The following is a 19,425-nucleotide window of genomic DNA, read 5'->3' as shown; positions in this document are numbered from 1 at the left end:
ATTTTAACATTGAATGCAGACAGATTCAGCTCTGGTGGGGGTCTGGGATGGGACTAAAGTCTAAAAAATCTCTTTCTAGAGCCAAAACCATCTCCACTTACACTGCCCTCCCTGCCCTGGGTTCATCTGAGTCTGAAAAGTGGGTAAAGTGATCTAAATTGTTTGCTGAGAGTTACGGTTAGAATTTTAAATATAGTAAGGACAGTGTGAGCTGTCTTTTCATGTCCAACTGCTTTTGCCAAATAGAATTGCTACAGTGTGGAAGCAAGCCAATTGACCCAACAAGTCTACACCAATCCTCTGAAGTGTGATCCAAACCCCCCATCACCCAACAGTTCCCATGGCTAATCCACCCAGCCCGCACATCCTTAGATCAATTTAGCATAGCCAATCCACCTTAACCTGTACATCTTTGGACTGTGGGAGGAAACCAGAGCAGCCGGAAGAACCCACGCAGACACTGGGAGAATGTGCAAACTCCACACAGACAGTTGCCCGAGGCTGGAATTGAACCCCGGTCCCTGGTGCTATGAGGCAGCAGTGTTAACCACTGAGCCACCGTGCCGCCCGTTTTCCCTGTAATATTTACACAACTCATTAATAATATGATAGTAACCAGACATTGACACTGATTGGTGAGTTGATATTAGCACAGCTCACCCCATCACCTTCGAGTTATAAATCCACCTTAACAGACAGATAACAGAATGTAGAATTGTGTAACACAGGAACGAGCCCTTCAGCCCATGATGTTAAGCCAAAAAATGATGCCAAATTAAACTAATCCTGTCCACCCGACATGGATCCATATCCCTCCATTCCCTGCATATCCATGTGTTTATCTAAAAGCCCCTTGAATACCCCTATTGTATCTGCCTCTACCACCAGCCCTGGCATCGCATTCTAGAGTCCGACCACCCTCTGTGTGATAAAGACCTTAAGGGAACACCTCATCTAAAGGATGATGCCCCCTGACTGAGTGGTGGGCCCTCTGTACTGCACTGTAGTGACATCAGCGGGTCCTTGATTTAAACACGCTGAGGCCCTAGTGTGAGATTTGATCCCTGAGTCAGGGTGAAGTTGCCGCAGTCCTGCTCCCTCATTGGAGGGAGCGGTGGTTTAAATCAGGGGTAACCATGCCCCCACCCCACCAAGGTGAGCTTGAGATGGGGATTGCTCTGTGATGCCTTCAGGCCATGCAGGATTCGAACCCTGTGCTATTGGGGTGCTGCCAACCAACCATCGAGCTAACTGCACCTCCAACCGCATGGTTCAGTGGTGAGAAAGCTGTCAACCTAAGAGCCCAGCTGATTCTTTTCTCCTTTTTCTAAACAGCTTTCCAGGAAATATGGGAACATTTTTACAACACATATCCTGTGGTTACCGATCATTATTCTGAACGGCTTTCAGACAATCCAGGAGGCACTGACCCAGCATGGCACAGAATTCGCTGGGCGACCGTACTTGCGTATCACTGACCTTTTGTCACAAGGTCAAGGTAATAACTTCTTTGCATATCATTAAGGGTCTGGCAATGTGGTTATATCATTGGGCTAGTAGCAGGCGAATGTTCTGAGGACACAGGCTCAATTATAACCATCGCAACTCAAGGAATTTAAATGCAATTAAAAAATTCTGGAATATTATAAACAGAAACTATTCTCAAGAAAATCCATCTAGTCTGCCAATGCACTAATGCGGTGGCTCAGAGGTTAGCACTGCTGCGTCACAGCATCACGGACTGGGGTTTACCCCTCAGGCAACTGTCTGTGTGGAGTTTGCACATTCTCCCTGGGTCTGCGTGGGCTTCCTCCGGGTGCTCCGGTTTCCTCCCTCAGCCCAAAGGTGTGCAGTCTAAGTGGATTGGCCATGGGAAATGCAGGGTTACAGGGCTAGGGTTGGGTGGGAGATTTGAGTGGTATGCTGTTTGGAGGATCAATATGGACTCAATGGGCCAAATGGCCTGCTTCCACCCTGTAGGAATTCTGTCGTAACACTAGGAAGGAAACTGCCATCCTCATCTGAACTGGCTGCATATGACTCCAGGCCCACAGCAATGCAGCTGACCCTTAACTGCCCTCTAGGCAATTAGAGATGGGAATTTAATGCTAGCCTAGCCAGAAACACCCAAGTCTCATGACTGAACATGAAGAAACTAATTTACTCCCATGTGGTAACTGGTAATAGTTATCATTCTCACCTACAATGAAGGAAGTCTTACATTTATATAACGCGTTTCACACCCCTGGTGGTTTCAAACCCCTTTCCAGTCAAGACATTTTGGGATGTAGGCAATACAGCACCAATTTCTACACAGCAAGTTCCCAGAAGCAACATTGTGATTACTTTTCCTTTTAGCTCATCTTTACACCCATCCTCTGCCATGCCATGCCAATGGGCAATGGTCAGGATGTGGTGGAAGGATTCTGAGTTTGGTTATCAGTCTGTTGAACCCCATTACTCCTTAATGCTCAATGAATCCTGGCATGGGACTTGAACCCAAAGCTGTCAGCCCACTGGTATTGCCCATTGTGCCACAAGACCTCCCACATTGTGCTAATAAGCAAGCTGCCCATTTTAATGATGTGGCTCAAGGGATTACCCATTGGCCAATTTACTATCGGCATAACTCCAGAGCGCTGCTCTCTCACGAAGAGAGTGGCAATTTGTGGCGAGTTTAACTTGAGGGTCACCACACCTCAGGCAAGGGGTGAAACTGAAATCCTCATGGTCATATCAACCCTAGTGCAAATTGAACCAGCACTGTTGGCATCATTCTGTATCGTGAAACAGCTGCCAGCCAACTGAGCTGACAAAACCCGCTGCTCAGGGCTGGTGGAGAATTCTGCTGCAGTTCTTCAAAATGTGGTGTTCCTTTATGTCCTTCTCTAAAGACAAGGTGATCCCATCTGATAGACGGCATCTTTGACAGAGTGCACACCGAAATGTCGACCACATGCTCAAATTTCCAGTGGGGTATTTTTGAGCCCCTAAGTTACTTGTCTTCACTTGTGGGAATTGCTGACTGGCCAGTATGTATTGCCTGGCCCTTGAACAGAGTGCCTTGCTAGGCCGTTTGAAAGTCAACCACATTACTGTGGGTCTGGAGTCATGCAGAGGCCAGATGAGGTATGAATGAGATAGTAAGAACTGCAGATGCTGGAGTCAGAGATAACATAGTGTGGAGCTGGAGGAACACAGTGGCATCAGAGGAGCAGGAAAGCTGAGGTTATGGGTCAGGATTCTCCTTCAGAAAACATGTCCCTCCTGCTTCGCACTGTGTTATCCCTGGTAAGAATGACGCAGTTAATTCCCTGAGGGAAATCAGAGAACCAGAAGGGTTTTCACCCAATCCTCAGTAGATTTTTAACTCCAGATTTTTAAATTACATTTAACCTATTTTTCCTAATTACCTGTTCAGTGATATTATTGCACACCTCTGCAGCAGGCGGGACTCGAATGCGGACCTTCTGCTGATGGATAGGGACACTGCTATTGTACACAGGACGGCCCCAAGTTTTTTTTTAAATTTTACACGGCAGGATTCAATCCCAGGTGCCCAGAACAATAGCTGAGTTTCCAGATGAATAGTCTAACAACAGGTGGTATGAAGCTCAGTGGTTAGCACTGCTGCCTCACAGGACCAGGGTCCTGGGTTCAATTGCACCCAAGGGTGACTGTCTGTGTGGAGTTTGCACATTCTCCCTGTGTCTGTGTGGGATTCCTCCGGGTGCTCTGGTTTTCTCCTACAGCCAAAGATGTGCAGGCTAGGTGGATTGGTCATGCTAAATTGCCATAGTGCCCTGGGATGTTTAGGTTAAGTGGGTTAGACATGGGGAGTATGCTGGGGATTGGTCATGCTAAATTGCCATAGTGCCCTGGGATGTTTAGGTTAAGTGGGTTAGACATGGGGAGTATGCTGGGGTCTGGGTGGGGTGCTGTGGACTTGTTGGGCCAAAGGGCCTGTTTCCACACTGTAGGGATTCTGTGAACAGTCCCCGTAGGCCTTCACCTCCCCTTAGAGGGGAGTATGTTATCAGCTGAGTTGTGGACGACTCCTTACTGTTGCTGTCACATGAGATTACAGAACATAAGCAAATTATTTAAGTGTTTTTGACAAGAAGAAGCTGATGGTAGATTGATATCACCTTGTGCATTTTTTGTTGTGCATCAGAAAGTGTGGATATCAGAAACAGACTCTGATTTAACTTATCGATTATCTCCTTTCTTTCAGGTATTCTAATGGCTCCCTATGGCAGGTCCTGGAAACAGCAGCGCCGGGTCACCCTGACTGTTTTGAGAAACTTTGGCTTAGGGCAATTTGCCTTTGAGGAAAGAATATTGGAAGAGGCCCATTATTTGGCTGCAGCTTTTAGAGAATATGAGGGTAAGAATGTGCAATAATATCATTCAATATTATCACAGGAGCTCACAGGCTGAAACCAAGGCGAAACAGCCCCACTACTCCTAGAATCACTCTCTGAGTGTATTTGCCCTCAGATGTCATATTTAGGCTATAACTGACCCCAAACGTCAAGCCAACAGAAGGGTTCCCAATGTATTGAGACTTAAGAAGATTCCACACAAAACTAGTGAGCAAGGGTAATGGGGATAAAGCAGAAGATTAGGTGTTCAGGTACATAATTCTTTGAAGTTTAGATCACACATAGACAGGGTGGTTAAGATGGCGTTTAGCACACTTGCCTTCATTGCTCAGACCTTTGAGTATAGGAGTTGGGACCATCATGTTGACATTGTACAGGACATAGATGAGGCCTGTTGTTTTTTTTCCTTTACACATTCACAGGATGAGGGTATTTCTGCCCAGGCCAATATTCTTTGCTCATCACTAATTGCCCAGATGCCAGTTAAGAGTCAAACACATTGCTGTGGGCCTGGAGTCACATGTAGGCCAGACCAGGTAATGATGGCAGTTTCCTTCCTGAAAGGGGATTAGTGAACCAGATGGGACTTTCCCTCAACAGTTGGCAATGGATTCTCGATCATCTTTTAGATTCTTAATTCCAGATATCTATTGAATTCAAATTCCACCATCTGCTGTGGCAGGATTCAAGCCAGGTCCCCAGAACGTTACCTGGGTTTCTGGATTAACAGTCCAGCAATAATACCACTAGGCCATCACCTCCTATTCTGGAGTACTGTGTGCAGTTCTGGTCGCCCTGTTATAGAAAAGATATTATTAAGCTCGAAAGGGTTCAGAAAAGATTACCAGGGTGTTGTCAGGAATGGAGGATTTGAGTTATGAGGAGAAGCTGGATCGACCATAGACATAGGAACAGAAGTTAGGCCATTCAGCCCATTGAGTCTGCTCTGCCATTCAATCATTGCTGATAAATTTCTCAAGCCCATTCTCCCGCTTCCTTCCTGAAACTCTTGATCCCCTTGACAATCAAGAACCTACCTACCTCTGTCTTAAATATACTCAATGACCTGGCCTCTACAGCATTCTGTGGCAGTGAATTCCATAGGCTGGGACTTTATTCACTAAGGCATAGAAGATTGATGGGTGCCCTGAGCGATGTTTATAAGATCGTGAGGGGTATGAATAAGATGAAAAGCGAAGGTCTTTTATACACAGGAGAGGAGGGAACAAAGTTAGAGGTAACCAAATGTGAAGCTGGATGAACACAGCAGGCCAAGCAGCATCACAAGAGCACAAAAGCTGACGTTTCGGGCCTAGACCCTGATGAAGGGTCTAGGCCCGAAACGTCAGCTTTTGTGCTCCTGAGATGCTGCTTGGCCTGCTGTGTTCATCCAGCTTCACACTTGGTTATCTTGGATTCTCCAGCATCTGCAGTTCCCATTATCTCTGATACAAAATTAGAGGCACAGGTTTAAGGTGAGAGGGGAAAAATTTAATAGAGACCTGAGGGGCAACTTTTTCACACAGAGGGTGGTGCGTGTATGGAATGAGCTGCCAGAGGAAGTGGTAGAGGCTGGTACAATTACAACATTTAAAAGAGATTTGAACAGGCATATGGATAGAAAATATTGAGAAAGATGCAGGCAGGCAAATGGAGCTCATTTATTTTGGGAAACCTGGTCAGTATAGACAAGTTGGGCCGAAGGGTCTGTTCCCGTGCTGTATGCCTTTTTGACTCTATGACTAGAATCTAGAAGTGGCTATCTTTCTGGTGCAGGCAGATTCGGGTTCTAGTTTACAGGCTTCAAGACACTCATCCAACAGTAAACTCTGATCAAAGAAGAAAGTTGGTTCTAAAGAAGGGGCAAGAAATCTTGAAGTCCTGATTCCACTTCTTTGGAATGAAGTTACTGCGCCTGAAGGAGGTCTGGCATTGCAGTAGGTTGTATCCCTGCCTCTGAGTGAGACATTCTAGGTTCATTTCCTGGTAGAGGACTTCACAAGTAGCATTCATGCCACACATTTGTAAGGCCGTGACCATCTCTGCCAAGAGAGAATCAAACTGTTGCCCTTTGACATTCAATGGCATTATTATCATTGAAACCCCTCCCCCAGCAACATCCTGGGATTGCAATTGACCAGAAACTAAGATGAACACTGCTAGCCAGATAATTATTGTGGCAACAAAAATGGCCTGAGAATACTTCTAAGTATCATGTTCTAAGACCAGGTCAGAGCTTAGAAACCTCGGTGAGTAACTCACCTCCTGATTCCCCAAAGCCTGTCCACCATCTACAAGGCATAAGTCAGGAGTGTGATAGAATGAGCCCCACTTGCCTGGATGGGTGCAGCCCCAACAACACTCAAGAAGCTTGACACCATCCAGGACAAAGCAGCCGCTTGATTGGCACCACATCCACGAGCATTCACTCCCTCCACCACTGACCCTCAAGAGCAGCAGCGTGTACTGTCTCCAAGAAGCACTACAGAAATTCATCAAAGATCCTCAGACAGCACCTTCCAAGCCCATGACCATTTCTAACTAGGACAAGGGCAACAGATACGTGGGAACACCACCATCTTCAAATTCTCCACCAGGCCACTCACCATCCTGACTTGGAAATATATCGCCTTTCCTTCTCTGTCGCTGGTTCAAAATCCTGGAATTCCCTCCCTAAGGGCATTGAAGGTCAACTCATAGCAGAGGGGCTGCGGCAGTTCAAGAAGGCAGCTCACCCCCACCTTCTCAAGGGGCAACTAGGGATGGGCAATAAATGCTGGGCCCAGCCAGTGATGCCCACATCCCTTGAGTGAATATTTTTAAAAAAAGGAAAGAAGATCAGAGGTATAGATAGAGTGGACAGCCAGAGACTTTTTCCGAGGATGGAGATAACTATTACGAGGGGGCATACAGAATATACAGAATACAGAACAGTACAGCACACTACAGGCCCTTCGGCTCACGATGTTGTGCCGAACTTTTACCCTAATCCTAAAGTCTATCTAACCTCCACCCCTACCTGGCCTGTAATTTCCCAGTTTATCCCTATTCCCTTTTTTTGAACAAGGAAATGACATTTGCCTCTCTCCAATCTTCCGGCACTATACCTGTGGACAGTGAGGATGAAAAGATCATTGCCAAAGGCCCTGCAATCTCTTCTCTCGCTTCCCATAGAATCCTTGGATAAATCGCATCAAGTCCAGGGCACTTATCTATCTTCAACTTCCTGAAAATTCCTAGGAAATCTTTGCTAACATCAACCTCCTCTATCCTACCTGCCTGTTTCACACTGTCCTCTTGAGAGCCAGGGCTCCCTCACTCAAACGCATCTTCGCTGCCTGCTCAGGACAAACATATCAAACACACACAGTATGCATTCCTTAAACAATCTCCACAATTCTATAGTGTTCTCTCCTGACAGCCTCTGTTCCCATTTTATGTTACCCAGTTCTTGCCTAACAGAATTGTAATTACCCTTACCCCAATTATAAACCTTACTCTGCTGTATGTACCTATCCTTATCCATGACAATTGTAAAAGTAACAGAGTTATGATCGCTACCGCCAAAATGCTCTCCTACCAACTTGTCTAACACCTGGCCCGGTTCATTGCCAAGCACCAAATCCAAAGTGGCCTCTCCTTGTGTGGGTCTAACTACATACTGTGTCAGGAATCCTTCCTGAACACACTGGACAAAATCCGCTCCATCTAAACTATTACAACTAAAATGTTTCCAATCAATATTTGAAAAGCTGAAGTCACCTACGACTACAACCCTGTGACTTCTGCACCTTTCCAATATCTGCCTCACAAGCCGTTCCTCCACTTCTCTGCAACTATTAGGAGGTTTGTAAAAAAAAACCCTCAAAGTGACTGCTCCTTTCTTGTTCCTGACCTCAACCCAAACTGTAGACATATCATAATGGCCACCACATCATAGTTCCAAGTACCAAACCAAGCTCTAAGCTCATTCGCCTTATTTCTGATACTTCTAGCATTGGAGTACACACACCTCAAACCATCTCTGTGTTCACAATTACACTCCATCGGCCAAATTTCTTTGTAAACAACCTCACTCCCTAATTGTGTCTGCTGGCAGACTGATTACCTCATTCTCTGAATTACAGATCCGGTTCCCCACCCCCTGCCAATCGAGTTTAAATCATCCCGTACAGCTCGAGCAAATCTCCCTCCCAGGGTTTTTGTGCCCTTCCGGTTCAGGTGCAACCCGTCCTTACTGTACAGGTCCCACCTTCCCCAGAATGTGCTCCAATTATCCACATAATGGAAGCCCTCCCTCCTACACCCACCCTGTAGCCACGTGTTTAGCTGCATAGTTTTAAAGTGAGTGAAGATAGATATAGGGGTGATGTCAGAGGTAGGTTCTTTACTCAGAGAGTGGTGGGGGCGTGAAATGCATTCCCAGAGAGGGTAGCGGAGTCGGCCACATTAGGGGCATTTAAGCGGCTATTAGATAGGCATATGGATGATAGTATAAGGTCAGAGTTGAGGTTAGATAGACCTTAGGTTTAGGGTAAAAGCTCGGCATAACATCATGGGCTAAAGGGCCTGTATTGTGCTGTACTGTTCTATGTTCTATGTTCTAAGAGTGGGAGAGATTCCTTCCAGTGGAAGAAAAAAAAAACTGGATCCTCTGCTGAGCTGCCACTTTGGTGTAATCTTTGTCTCCAGCTGAACAATTGTGCCCGATGTGGCGATAATTCTGTTCACTTGGGTAACATAGGAATTAGATGTGGGCAACATGGTAATGCAGGATTTAACAGAGGCTTATTGCAACTCCTGAAATATACACATATTACAGTCTCAGGCCCTTCAATGCCTGGGCTCTGTGGTTACAACCAATAGGACATATCCAACAGCATGTCATGTTCCAAGTGGACCCAGTCAAGGTGGAGTGTGGGACCTATATATTCCCAGACCACATGCTCTGACACAGTGATTCTACCATAAGGGGAGGTGATGACCGAGAGGCATTATTGCTGGACTGTTAATCCAGAGACCCAGATAATGTCCCAGGGAGCCAGGTTTGAATCCCTCCACGGCAGATGGCAGAATGTGAATTCAATAGATATCTGGAATTAACAGTCTAATGATGACCCTGAATCTATTGTTGATTGTTGGGAAAAACCCATCTCGTTGATTAATGCCCCTTTAGGGAAGGAAACTACCATCCTTACCTGGTCTGGCCAACATGTGACTCCAGAACCACAGCAACGTGGCTGATTCTTAACTGCCCTTTGGGCAACGAGGGATGGGGCAATAAATGCTGCCCGGCCAGTAATGCCCTCATTCTGTGAATGAATAAAGGAAAAAAATACGATAAGCAGGTGTTTTAATGAGTAAACTGCATGTAGAACAGAAGTAACATCACTATCCTTAGCTACACATTGCAACATGCAAGTAAATATGCACATTTGCAGGGGATGGGGGACTATTGTTGCTGTTTGGCTTGGTCTGGATCAGATTGATGGAAACAGCATGAGGTTTGATCCTCTTCTAGCTGAGGTGGATTCGGAGCCTATCTTTTTATCATCGGATCCCTAAAGAGCGGGGTCAGGTCATTCAGCCCATCAGGTCACACTGACTCTCCAAACAGCATTCCACCTAAACCCACCTCCTACCCTATCCTTGTATTTCTCACAGCTAACCCACTGGGCTTCTGCATCCCTGAACACTATGGGCAAACTAGCATGGCCAATCCACCCTAACCTGCACATCTTTGGACTGTGGGAGGAAACCAAAGCATCCGGAGGAAACCCATACAGCCAGGCACCCGAGGCTAGAATCGAACCCAGGTCCCTGGTGCTGTGAGGCAGCGATGCTGACCACTGTGTCGCCATAACACCCTCTTTCCAGCGATAAAGCTCTAGCGGCAGTTCAGACTGTCTTCAGCTGGAACACTGAAAGAAAAGGTAACCCTTGACAAAATCACATTGATCCACCTTCTGTGTTCTTACGTAGGGTCTCCCTTTGATCCCCAAGCCATCATCACCAATGCTGTTTCCAATGTGATCTGCAAATTCATCTTCGGCAAGCGTTTCGATTACGAGGACAGGACATTCATGAGACTCGTCGCATTGTTCAATGAGGCCCTGAAACTTCAGGCAGGATTCTGGGCCATGGTAACTGTTTTAATGTTTATTAGCACTTTATGTTCAGGACTGAGAGAAAATACCCCCTCCAAATGGGCATATAAATGCCTGTCAAAGGCCCTATCGTTCAGATCAGATATTAAACGGTGCCCCACCTGCTTGAGCGGATGGATGTAGGATCCCCTGGTGCTATGTTGGAGATGAGCCTTCCTGTTCCTGTTGTTCTGACCATTATTAACCCCTCAATCAGCAACACAAAGATAGATTATCTTGTCATTAACGTAATACTGGTTTCTGGGAATTTGCCGTGCGCAAATTGGTTGGCCCATTTCCTATAATAAATTAGTAACCGTACTGCAAAAGTAGTTCTTTGGTTGTAAAGCATTGGAGAAATGTATCTATTCTTCGAACAAATTAATTTGTCGACCTTCATATTAAAGCGAGGTACATGTGAGTCTGTGCAGGGAGTGTAGAGCTGGATGAACACAGCAAGCCAAGCAGCATCTTAGGAGCAGAAAAGCTGTGTTCATCCAGCTCCACACCTTGTTATCTCAGGTTCTCCAGCATCTGCAGTTCCTACTATCTCTGTGCAGGGTGTGATTTTTTTTCAGGGATTCTGGGAGGAGGAAAGCCACTCCAGTTTCCATTATCAGGACCATCATCTCAGCAGAAAATGGCTGCTTGAAATGGTACTCCTCACAGAAATGTTGACTGAATGCACAAATTATTCTGGGATGCTGACACAACTTAAACATAGGAAGAAGAAGAACTAAGAGCTGGAGTAGGCCATTCAGCCCTTCGAGTCTGCTGTGCCATTTAATATGATCATGGCTGTTCTCGCCTCAGCCTTTACTCCACTTTCCTGCCCACTCACAATCTTCCATCAACCCATTACTAATTAGAAAATCTGTCTCACTCCTCCTTCAATTTACTCAACGCCCCCACAGGCCACCGCTCTCTGGGGTAATGAATTCCACAAATTCACACCACTTTAAGAGAGGAAATTCCTCCTCATCCCTGGTTTCAATCTGCTATCCCTTTTCCTAAAACTGTGTCCTCTCATTCTCATTCTAGATAGCCTCCCATGAGCAAACATCTTTTCTACATCGACCTAGTCAGTCCCCTTTAGCACCTTAAACGCCTCAGTAGCTCTCCTCTCATTCTTCTAAACTCTCATGAGTACAGGCCTACACTGCCCAATCTCTCTTCATGAGACAAACCCCTCGTCCTTGTAAGCAATCTTGTGAACCTCCTCTGAACTGCCTCCAATGTAACTGAGTACCTTCGCACGTGCAGGGCACCAAAATTATACATGGCCTCAGCCTAGGCCTTGTAAATTTGCAGTGGTATGTCTCCACTTTATGACACTGATAGCCAGGTAGAATCATAGAATCCCTACAGTGTGGAAGCAGGCCATTCAGCCCATTGAATCCACACCAACACTCCAAAGAACACTCCACTAGACTCGCCCTATCCCTGTAATCCTTTATTTCCCATGGCTAATCCACCCTAACCTGCACATCCCTGGACACTATGGGGCAATTTAGCACGGCCAATCCAACCCTAACCTGCACATCTTTGGACTGTAGGATGAAACCCGAGCAGACACGGGGACAATATATGAACTCCACACAGACAGTCGCCCAAGGGTGGGGTCAAACCTGGGCCTCTGGTGCTGTGAGGCAGCAGTGCACATTGGTAGGATATGTAGGTTGACAATGACAAAGCTCACAAACTTTCTGTGGCTATCGTGGGGCTCACAGAGCTTCTGAGTCAGAGGTAGGGATACTACCCCACGCTTTGGGACTTCCCAAGAACCAAGAGAATTGCGGATGCTGTAAATCAGGAACAAAAACAAAGTTGCTGGAAAAGCTCAGCAGGTCTAGCAGCATCTGTGGAGGAGAAAAGATTGTTAACGTTTCAGTTCCAGTGACCCTTCCTCAGAAGTTCTGAGAGAAACGTTAACTGTTTTCTCCTCCACAGATGCTGACACATGTGCTGAGCTTTTCCAGCAACTTTGTTTTTGTCTATGGGACTTCCCAACTTGCGACGATCAGATGATGACCTTCAGTATGTCTGCTCTAAAGAGTATAAGCTTTAGCTAGCAAGCAGTGTGTATGCAATATGGTGGGAGCTTGTCTGAATCTCAATTGTGCAAACTCAACACAGACAGCCAACCAATGGTAGGTTTGAACCTGGGCTCCCTGGTGCTGTGAGGCAGCAGTGCTAACCAGTGAGCCACTGTGCCATGTGATTGAGTGAATGTTCCCAAAGCTCTACCCAAACTTAATCAGACCTGCTAAATGCCCATGATGTGGCATCAGGGACTTATACTCAGAGACCATGGGACTGCATTGGCTGAAAGTTACATCCCATATGGACCTTCTGCCACTGTATGTTACACAAAGGACTGCAGATGCTGGGCATCGGAAACAAGGACAGAAGTTGCCGGTAAGACTCAGCAGGCCCGAGTCTGGTGTCACTTCGTCGGCACTGTAAGCAGCTGGGAAAAAAAATGGCTTTATGTTGGGGGCTGGGGTGTGCGGTGGCGGGGGGAGTTGCTGCCGTGTGGGGTGGTGTGGGGGTTAAGGGGACAGGTGAGCGGTTGTGCGGAGATGACGCTCAGAAACAGTGAGATAGAGAGGGAGAGATGAAAGGTGTTAAATAAACAAGGAGATCATGGATAGCCAGCCAGGGCAGAACAGAAGTTGAATAGTGATAATAAGTGCTAAGGACAGGAGAGAAAGGTTAACTGTACTGAAAGTAACCCATATAATGCGATTATGGGCCTAGGAGTATGTGAGAATGGATGATTAAGTTAAAATCACCCCATATCATAGCAGTAACAGGTGTGGATGACAAACATGGAAATTTAGAAGGCTCTAAAGTTATTCAACTCAATGTTGAGTTCTGGAGGCTGTGGGTACCCCGAGCGGAAAATAAGATGCCGTTTTTCAGGCTTGCACAGAGGCTGATGGGAATCAAACAACAGGCCCAAGACAGAAAGGTTGGCATGGGAACATGGTGGTGTGTTGAGATGTCAGGCAACCAGAAGCTTGGGGTCATGGGTGGCGTGGTGGTAGTTAGCGCAGCTGCCTCCTAGTATCGGGGACCTGGGTTCAGTCCCTGCCTCGGGTGACTGTGCGCAGCTTGCATGTTCTTCCAGTGCCCATGTGGGTTTCCTCCCACAGGCTGAAGAAGTGCAAGCTAGGTAGATTAGCCTTGGGATGGGGTGGGTCTGGGTAAAATGCTGTTTGGAGGGTCGTTGTAAGCCTGCGGGCTGAATGGCCTGCTTCCACACTGTAAGGATTCTACGATTTTTGTGGACAGACTGTAGGCGCTCTACAAAACAGTCACTTGGTTTGTGTTTGACTTCCAAATGTAGAGGTGACCTCAATGCGATGAGCGAATACAGCAGATGAGATCAAGTGAAATGCAAGTAACTTGCTGCTTCATCTAGAAGGTGTCTGGGGCTTTGGATGGTGAGGAGGGTAAATAGACAGGTGCTGCACTTTCTACAATTGCGTGGGTAAGTACAGTGAGGTTATGCGGAGGTATTGGGAATGGAGGAGGAGTGGACCCGTGTATCCTGGAGGGAACAGTCCGTGTGGAATACAAACAAGGGAGGGAATCCTCCACGCTGTGATAGGAACTCCCACAATCTCACCACAGTCTGGGTGAATTTATTTGTCTTGCTCTCCCAGCTGGAGTTATTACTGGTTCTCTGCTATTTAATGCCCCTCGATGCATCTAGTCTACAAGTAGAACATTTTTCTCTACCTTACAAAGTCCTTAAGGTCAAAGATCAAGTTCCTTTCTTCTCTTTTCTGCGAGAGATGAATTTGGAACTCACTGCCTGCAGTTTGAAAGAGAGAAGGCAAAATCGGATGTAATGGTGTGACAGTTAAATAAAAGGTAATTACAGGGGCATGAGAGAGGAATTGACGAAAATCGACTGGAAGCAGAGCCTCGCAGGGAAGACAGCAGAGCAACAATGGCAGGAGTTTCTGGGTGTAATTGAGGACACAGCACAGAGGTTCATCCCAAAGAAAAGAAAGATTATCCGGGGTGGGATTAGACAGCCATGGCTGACAAAAGAAGTCAGGAAATATATCAAAGAAAAAGAGACAGCCCATAAAGTGGCCAAGAGCACTGGGAAATCAGAAGATTGGGAAGGCTACAAAAACAGACAGAGGATAACAGAGAGAGCAATAAGGAAGGAGAGGATCAAATATGAAGGTAGGCTAGCCAGAAGTATTATGATAGTAAAACCTTCTTTCAATACATAAGAAACAAGCTAGAGGCAAAAGTAAATATTGGGCTGCTCCAAATTGACGCTGGAAGCTAGTTTTGGGAGAAAAGGAAATAGCTGAAGAACTTAATCAGTGCTTTGCATCAGTCTTCACAGTGGAAGACATGAGTAGTATGCCAACAATTGGGAAGAGCGAGGGGGCAGAGTTGAGTACGGTAGGCATTACAAAAGAGAAAGTGCGAGAAAAGCTAAAGGTCTAAAAATTGATAAATCTCCTGGCCCCTATGGGCTACATCCTAGAGTTCTGAGGGAGGTGGCTGAGGAATTAGTGGAGGCTTTGGTCGTGATCTCTCAAAAGTCACTGGAGTCAGGGAAAGTCCCAGATGATTGGAAATTTGCAGTTGTAACCCCCTTGTTTAAGAAAGGATCAAGGCAAAAGATGGAAAATTATAGGTGGATTAGCCTAACCTCGGTAGTTGATAAAATTCTAGAATCCATTGTCAAGGATGAGATTTCTAAATTCCTGCAAGTGCAGGGTCAGATTAGTACAAATCAGCATGGTTTTACTAAAGGGGAGGTCATGCCTGACAAACCTGTTAGGATTCTTTGAAGAGGTAACAAGTATGTTAGACCAGGGAAACCCAGTAGATGTTATCTATCTAACTTCCAAAAGGCCTTTGATACGGTGCCTCACGGGAGGCTGCTGAGCAAGGTGAGGTCCCATGGTGTTCGAGGTGAGCTACTGGCTTGGTTTGAGGATTGGCTGTCTGACAGAAGGCAGAGAGTTGGGATAAAAGGCTCTTTTTTCGGAATGGCAACCGGTGACGAGTGGTGTCCTGCAGGGTTTAGTGTTGGAGCGCAGCTGTTCGCTTTATATATTAATGACTTGGATGAAGGGACTGGGGGCATTCTGGCGAAGTTTGCCGATGATACGAAGATAGGTGGACAGGCTGGTAGTACTGAGGAGGTGGGGAGGCTGCAGAAAGAGTTAGACAGTTTAGGAGAGTGGTCCAGGAAATGGCTGATGAAATTCAATGTGAGTAAATGTGAGGTTTTGCACTTTGGAAAAAAGAATACAGGCATGGACTATTTTCTAAACGGTGAGAAAATTTGCAAAGCAGAAGTAAAAAGGGATCTGGGAGTGTTGGTCCAGGATTCCGTAAAGGTTAACTTGCAGGTAGAGTCCGTAATTAAGAAAGCGAATGTAATGTTGTCGTTTATCTCAAGAGGGTTGGAATATAAAAGCAGCGATGTGCTTCTGAGGCTTTATAAGGCTCTAGTTAGGCCCCATTTAGAATACTGTGTCCAATTTTGGGCCCCACACCTCAGGAAGGACATACTAGCCCTGGAGCGTGTCCAGCGGAGATTCACACGGATGGTCCCTGGAATGGTAGGTTTAACGTATGATGAACGGCTAAGGATCCTGGGATTGTACTCATTAGAGTTTAGAAGGTTGAGGGGAGATCGAATAGAAACTTACAAGATAATGTATGGTTCAGAAGGGGTGGACGCTAGGAAGTTGTTTCCGTTAGGCAGGGAGACTAGGACCCGTGGGCACAGCCTTAAAATTAGAGGGGGTAAATTTAAAACGGAAATGAGACGACATTTCTTCAGCCAGAGTGTGGTGGGCTTGTGGAATTCATTGCTGCAGAGCGCAGTGGAGGCCGGGACGTTGGATTCCTTCAAGGCAGAGATCGATAAATTCTTGATCGCACAAGGAATCAAGGCTACGGGGAGAGTGCAGGGAAGTGGAGTTGAAATGCCCATCAGTCATGATTTTAAATGGCGGAGTGGACTTGATGGGCTGAACGGCCTTACTTCCACTCCTATGTCTTATGGGGTTGTTGGGAGGCTTGACCATTCCTAAAGGCTTCTGACCAGCTTCCTGCTCCCTTATGAACAGGATCATGATCTTCATTTCCTTTCTCACAGTCGTGCAGGACTATTGGAGCCACCGCTAGTTTGACTACTCCCTTCTTTTCCAGCCCTTTGACCTTACCTTTTAGGCTGGCATGGAGAGAAGCTGAACCTTTTTGTGACGGATACTGAATTGGCCTTGTATTCTCACCTACTTCAAGATGATGCTTTCCTGGGAGACAGCCTTTCAATATTGTGTTTCCCTACTGCCCCCCATAAACTCCATCAACCACAAACTCAGAGTCCTCAACCACTCCTTATATGACAAACCCTTTTCATTCTTAGTAATGATTTCAAGTACTCTGGACCCTCCCTGACTCCAGAGATTCCTGAACGATCACCTCCAACACCTCTAATAATCTCATCAGCTGTTTCCTTCAGAACTCTGCAGTGTGGTCCAAGGTCCAGGTGATTTAGCCACCTTCAGACTTTACAGCATCCCCAGCACCTTCTCCCTAGGGATGGCCACTGGACTTACTTCTGCCCCTCTCTTGAGGTGCTGGTTTCCTGCTGGTGTCTTCAATCATGAAGATTGATGCAAAGTACCTATTTTTTTGCTCCCCGTTACTAGTTCTGCAGCAAGGTGTAGAGCTGGGTGAACACAGCAGGCCAAGCAGCATCATAGGAGCTGGAAAGCTGATGTTTCAGGCCTAGAACCTTGAAGGAGGGTCTAGGCTGAAACGTCAACTTTCCTGTTCCTAAGATGCTGCCTGGCCTGCTCAGTTCATCCGGCTGTACACCTTATTGTCTCAGATTCTCCAGCATCTTCAGTTCCTACTATCTCTGGAACTACTTCTGCAGCATCATTTTCCAGTGGCTCAATGTCCACTCTTGCCTCTGTCTTCCCTGTTAGATATCAATTGCAATTTTCTTTTCTATCCATTCATATATTTCTATTATATACTCTAAGCAGTCTCTTCCCAACAGTGACAAAAAGTGTAATGACATGTATTTATTCTGGTTTGCCGAATGAAAATATAGCTCATGCATCATTCTGCCATTGTGCATGGAAGATTTCCCAGTTTTGTCTCCTAGCCTCAGCCATTTGAAAAGATGCTGGTAGGGGAAAAGCTACAGCAATTTTGTCTGAAGAAATGTTTTCTGTGTGATCCTGATCTTCTTTCTTTTTACTGTTACAGCTTACAACTCTGCAGCTGTGTTTTTTATTTCAGCTCTGACACTCACCATTGGCAACACCATGTTTAGCACAGCACTGGGTTCAGTAGCAGGATTTTATTGAAGTGAAGCTTGAAGATGTCTATCTGAAGCATGTGAGCCACATGATAGAGGTCACATAACCACAGCAGAGTATAGAGATATACAGCACGGAAACAGACCCTTCAATCCAACTCATCCATGCTGGCGCGATATCCTAAATTGATCTAATCCTATTTGCCAGCATTTGGCTCATATCCTTCAATACCCTTCCCTAGTCACGTACCCATCCAGGTGCCTTTTAAATGTTATAATTGTACCAGCCTCCACCACTTCCTCTGGCAGCTCATTCCATACATGCATCACACTCTGTGTGAAAAAGCTGCCACTTAGGCCCCTTTTAAATCTTTTCCCTCTCAGCACAAACTTATGCCTTCCAGTTTTGGACTCCCCTAAGGGAGATATTTGTACATTTTGTTTTATTCATTCATGGGATGAGTGTATCACTGGCCAGGCAGCATTTATTGCCCATCCCTAATTGCCCAGAGGGCAGTTAAGAGTCAACCACATCGCTGTGGGTCTGGAGTCACATGTCGGACAGACCAGGTCAGGATGGCAGTTTCCTTCCCTCAAGGGCATTCGTGAACCAGATGGGTTTTTAAAAAAAAACAAAACCCGTAGAAGAATTTGAACCTGAGCCACTGGAAGATTATGCGGATTTTCCTGGATTAATAGTTCAGTGATAATATCCATAGGCCATCGCCTCCATACGATTGCATTGGTGTCCAAACCATCCAGTTTCAGATACACACACAGACGCACACATACACACACACACACACACACACAGACACACTCACACACACACACACACACACACACACACAGACACACACACACACATACACACACACACACGCACACACAGACACACACAGACACACACACAGACACACACACGCATACACAGACACACACAGAGCCACATGCATACACACACACATGCAAATGCACAAACATACATAATCATATGGGCATACGTGCACTCACACATCCCATTTCTGATGAAGGGTCTAAGCCTGAAACGTCAGCTTTCCTGCTTCTGAGATGCTGCTTGGCCTGCTGTGTTCATCCAGCTCCATACCTTGTTATCTCGGATTCTCCAGCATCTGCAGTTCCTACTATTTCTATCTATGAATAAAACCCAGTCCTGCCTTAGTATTGCATCAACCTCTAAAAATAGCAATGCTAGGTATTAACTCTTCAGGCCTCAACTTTACATTTGAAGAGAAACCAATTCTGTGTTTCCTGCTTAGATGTGTTATGCAATTCCCAACATGCATCATGTCCCAGGGCCTCATCAGAGAATCTTTAAAAACAAGGCTGAAATTGAAGCTATTCTCCAGGATTTCATCCAGCAGCACAAAGACTACTCACTGGATGGTGAAGAGATCCGGGATTTCATCGATGCCTATCTGCTGGAAATGGAAAAGGTAGGCACTGCGCCAGAAACCATTCTGCTGGCAGATGGAATGTTGTCTTTTGGAACTTGTTCTGTGCAGAATCATCCCTGGGGTGGGGCAGGAATCTGAGTGACTGCCCC

General features: G+C 46.1%; 1 protein-coding gene across 1 annotated transcript in view; it reads left to right on the top strand.

Moving 5' to 3' along the window:
- LOC125447235 (cytochrome P450 2J5-like) overlaps positions 1-19,425 on the top strand; it is a 40,675-nt gene that overhangs the window by 6,925 nt on the left and 14,325 nt on the right. Inside the window, exons 2-5 of the mRNA XM_048521489.2 lie at positions 1,336-1,498; positions 4,235-4,387; positions 10,368-10,528; positions 19,139-19,315. Of these exons, the coding sequence (XP_048377446.1) occupies positions 1,336-1,498; positions 4,235-4,387; positions 10,368-10,528; positions 19,139-19,315 (654 nt within the window). The remainder of the gene's footprint in view (positions 1-1,335; positions 1,499-4,234; positions 4,388-10,367; positions 10,529-19,138; positions 19,316-19,425) is intronic.

The sequence above is a fragment of the Stegostoma tigrinum genome, chromosome 38 (assembly GCF_030684315.1).
Source record: "Stegostoma tigrinum isolate sSteTig4 chromosome 38, sSteTig4.hap1, whole genome shotgun sequence".
NCBI lineage: Eukaryota > Metazoa > Chordata > Chondrichthyes > Orectolobiformes > Stegostomatidae > Stegostoma > Stegostoma tigrinum.
The sequence above is the reverse complement of the archived record's forward strand: the minus strand, read 5'-3'. Positions and strand labels throughout refer to the sequence as shown.